General features: G+C 34.6%; 1 protein-coding gene across 1 annotated transcript; it reads right to left on the bottom strand.

The window, feature by feature from the left end:
* Positions 1-1,153: 1,153 nt before the first annotated feature.
* On the bottom strand, positions 1,154-2,143 carry LOC108365743 (peritrophin-44-like). Its single transcript, XM_017619880.1, has one exon. The coding sequence runs from the start codon at positions 2,123-2,125 to the stop codon at positions 1,154-1,156; it is 972 nt and encodes a 323-aa protein (XP_017475369.1). The 5' UTR covers positions 2,126-2,143.
* Positions 2,144-4,491: the final 2,348 nt, after the last annotated feature.

Below are 4,491 nucleotides of genomic sequence, written 5' to 3'. Positions count from 1 at the left end.
GTTCGGAAGAGACAATTTTTTTCCAAAGTTCATAGTTGACCCCGTTCTAGATTTGGCCACTAGTTCTCAGTTCTTATTACCCTAACGTACCACCCTATGCAGATTTTTTAANCCTGTAAAATTTACCGTTTGTCGCTTACGATAAAATCGCAAACAGGGGTCGATATATCGATATTTTTGTTCGGAAGAGACAATTTTTTTCCAAAGTTCATAGTTGACCCCGTTCTAGATTTGGCCACTAGTTCTCAGTTCTTATTACCCTAACGTACCACCCTATGCAGATTTTTTAAGCTTAAACTGTTTTGTCATCTGAGGGCATTTTTTGTTTCAAAAAATTCTTTAAGAANCTGTTAACTTACTGTTTTGTCATCTGAGGGCATTTTTTGTTTCAAAAAATTCTTTAAGAAACTAATTTATGGAGGTATGTATTTTCAAGTCAGTCCAGCTCACGTACATTGTAATATTTTTCCGAAATATTTCGGTGGACGTCTTCAAATATAATAGATTATTTGAACCCGGCGGAAAACCCGCAAATTTTTTTGGTGTTGCAGTGTAATGTACATATTTAACTCTTAAATATCCTTCAAATTAATCAATTAATAGTTTTTAAGCAAAGCATTTCTTGTTTATTCAATATCAGTTAATTTTCTTTTAGTTTTTTTTTTTTTTATGCAGTAGCAGTAGCATNATAAAATCGCAAACAGGGGTCGTTATATCGATATTTTTGTTCGGAAGAGACAATTTTTTTCCAAAGTTCATAGTTGACCCCGTTCTAGATTTGGCCACTAGTTCTCAGTTCTTATTACCCTAACGTACCACCCTATGCAGATTTTTTAAGCTTAAACTGTTTTGTCATCTGAGGGCATTTTTTGTTTCAAAAAATTCTTTAAGAAACTAATTTATGGAGGTATGTATTTTCAAGTCAGTCCAGCTCACGTACATTGTAATATTTTTCCGAAATATTTCGGTGGACGTCTTCAAATATAATAGATTATTTGAACCCGGCGGAAAACCCGCAAATTTTTTTGGTGTTGCAGTGTAATGTACATATTTAACTCTTAAATATCCTTCAAATTAATCAATTAATAGTTTTTAAGCAAAGCATTTCTTGTTTATTCAATATCAGTTAATTTTCTTTTAGTTTTTTTTTTTTTTATGCAGTAGCAGTAGCATTAGCAGGAGCAGTAGCATTACAAATTGGATAGGTAGGTTTCACTGGAACGCAACCTGCATTGATTTCATCAAAATATGGGAAATTTGCGTTCGGGCATGCAGAAGCTGTAGTAGAAGTTTGCTGTTGATTATTGCACACGTAATATTCTTTGCATTCTGAGTAAGCTTTAGTTACAAATTGTAGGTTAATATTTCCACAACGATTAAATGTGCAAGAACAACTCGCAGGGCTGACACACTTTTCGATAGTCCCATTGAAATGTGTGGCAAATTCGCAACTTCTCCAAAGGCCCGATCCTGTTTCGCTCGAGCAGGTATAATAACCATAGCATGTAGAATTATCCGAAAAGTACTGAACTCCCCCTTTAGTTGAATTATATGAAGCACAAGCTGCTGTACTAGGTGCAGGTGTAGTCGCCGTATCGGTATTTGTTGCGCTGCAAGGGTTAGTTGATTGACAGTTTCCTGTTAACTGGTTATAGAAACCTGTGGAACAAGATGCAGCGGTGCCCGTACCATCCAGGCATCGAATGAACTGGCCACAGCTATTAGGTGCGCCAACAAACGCATTATTTTTCACCAGACGGCAAACGGAATCGGTGGGACATTGGTAGCCATATTCACATGCCCGGGTACTAGGGTTATAAAGCTGATCCGCGGGACAACTTTTGCACCCAGTTACTACATTATTAATGCAAGTGCAGTATTGATTACAATTGCTGGGATTAGCAATGATACCGGGATCAGCTAAGTTCGCACATGTATCATTTACACTGGTGCTGCATTGAACTTGAGATGCGTAGTTACATATAGCTTTATATGAGTCGTAGAGGTAACCTGTGGGGCAGGTCCCATTCGCCACGAGTATGCCGCCGGAGCAGTAGCCCCAAGCTTGGCAATTATCAGGGTTAGCAATATAGCCTTGGGAATAGTAAGCGCAAGTTTCATTCATCGTGTAAACGGCATCCACTGATCCGTCGTTTACGACTAATAGTCCTAGCAATGAGAGCAGCAATTTCGCCATACCAGCATTCGCAAGCAAACCTGTAGAAGTACGAAAGAAAGTTGCTTTTAACTAGCAAGTAAATTCCTAAAATAGAACTTCTGTGGATTTGGATTTGCTTCATTGAAATTGAAGAAATCCAATTTCATAGTAATCCAGTATTTTCCTGTACAGTGATCATTAAGTGGTTCGGTTTGTTCTAAAAATCGAAATAACTTCATACTTTCCCTTACTATCCATAGATATAACATTTATTATTTTACCTTTCATTTTGAATGCCCTTTTTTCTTTTGATCCTTCGTCCTTTTTTGTGATCGCTTCAGCGATTTGGTTGTTGTGGCACAATCGCAGCTACGTCTGTGTATGTTACGAAATGTGATGGCGCATTTATAGCGCCGACTATTTTGCCGGTTGCCGATATGAAATCTTTTAGCAACGCATTATTTAATTTAACCGTGTTTTCTTCTCCGATAAGCCGTGCGTTTAGACCAAAAGGAACAAATTAATTTTTCCTGTTTATGTATCTCATTTCCTGTAGTTGTACTTTTGCGACAAGTATGCTGAACAAGATACGAGTACTTACATACAGACAGAGATCCTAAGCGTGGAATACGCGGTAATTAGGTAAAATTGATATTACGCGAAGCGCTGTAGCCGTAGTATAAATACATATGTACATTACATTAGGGTGGTAAAAAAGAAAAGAAGTAAGGTCGGAATTTTGCTGCTTTTTTTAATTTTGCCATATATCTAGGGGTCGTTCAAAGTTGTCCATGTATTTTATATGGGGAAAACATTTTTTTTGCAGAAATGGTATAAAATTCTTGAAATTCAATATTTTTCGATCGGAAAACTTTTTTTTTCTTCAGGAGACTTCCAATAACAATACCCAATTATTTATTTAACCATTTTCTATTATTAACTATTTTTATAGGACCTGCAAAAACCTCAAAAAGTGCAATGGGGCACCCAAAAAAACGCTAGTATTAAAAAACGTAGTGGATATTCGTCCGGAACTTCCGGTCGTATAATTTTTTTGTATTGGTCCGGAAATTCCGGATGATTAGGGACAGCCATTAAAAAAAGGTATAATGAACCATTAGGTATTATTGCACTGTAAATAACTACAAACCTAAAACTATAGACCGGAAAAAAAATTCAAATTAGCACTCAAGCGACTTAAAATAACTTCTGAATTGGGCAAATTTTCCCAATGACAAAAAAAAAAATCCGGACGAATAACTAATCAATAATATTCCGGATGTTCCGTAACAATAAGAAATAAGTATTCGTCCGGAAGTTCCGGATGATTAGGGACAGCCATTAAAAAAAGGTATAATGAACAATTAGGTATTATTGCACTGTAAATAACTAAAAACCTAAAACTATAGACGTAGTTGCTCTAATTTAAATGGTATATAACTTTTTTTGTGCAAACTTATAATACAGGTCCTATAAGGAGTCAAAGTTCAAGTCTTCGTAAAATTAAATTCCTTGTATTGCAAACAATTTTGAACTGATTTTTAAAAAATGTATATTATTATAATGGTGATTAAACCCTCTTTCTTCCGATATTCATATTTGTATACTTCATATATAAAAAGTTTAGAAAAAATACATTTAAATGAATAAATTTTTTTTTTTATAAAAAAAAATATTTTAAACAAAAAAATTGCATACAGTTTCTTAAAAAATTGGTGTTGTTGTAAAAACGATTAAATCCCCTTTCTTCTGATATGCATATTTGTATTCTTCGTTTATAAGAATTCGAGAAAAAACACATTTAAAGAAAAATTACTTTTTTTGTAAAATATTTCTAACCGATTTTTAAAAAATTGGTATCGCTGTAAAGGCGATTAAACCCCCTTTGTATATTTCGTATGTAAAAATTTGAGAAAACCTACATTTAAATGAAAAAATAACTTTGTTTTACGAAACGAATATTTTAAACAAGCAAATTACCAACCGATTTTTAAACAATTTATAAAAGTTTTTAGAAAAACACTTAAAAGAAAAAAATACCAATTTTTTATACCCGAGCGCACAAGGGTATATTAATTCTGTTCACATAACGGTTGTTTGTAACAGCCAAAACGAATCGAGATAGATATAGACAAATGTATACATATATGCTCAGAATGAATAGAGAAATCGATTAAGCCATGTCTGTCTGTCCGTCCGTCCGTCCGTCTATCCGTCTGTCCGTCCACCCGTGTACACGATAACTCGAGCAAAAATTGAGATATCTCAACGAAATTTGGTATGTAGGTTTCCCTTAATCCAAGGTAGGTTGGTATTGAAAATGGGCGAAATCG

The sequence above is a fragment of the Rhagoletis zephyria genome, unplaced genomic scaffold (assembly GCF_001687245.7).
Source record: "Rhagoletis zephyria isolate East Lansing unplaced genomic scaffold, Rhagoletis_zephyria_1.1 Rzeph_scaffold_01984, whole genome shotgun sequence".
In the NCBI taxonomy this organism is placed as follows: domain Eukaryota; kingdom Metazoa; phylum Arthropoda; class Insecta; order Diptera; family Tephritidae; genus Rhagoletis; species Rhagoletis zephyria.
This window is presented reverse-complemented; position numbering and strand designations above follow the sequence as displayed.

Bases quoted from the DNA above. Each gene is read 5' to 3' on its own strand.
- LOC108365743 (XM_017619880.1), bottom strand. From the start codon at position 2,125: ATGAATGAAACTTGCGCTTACTATTCCCAAGGCTATATTGCTAACCCT.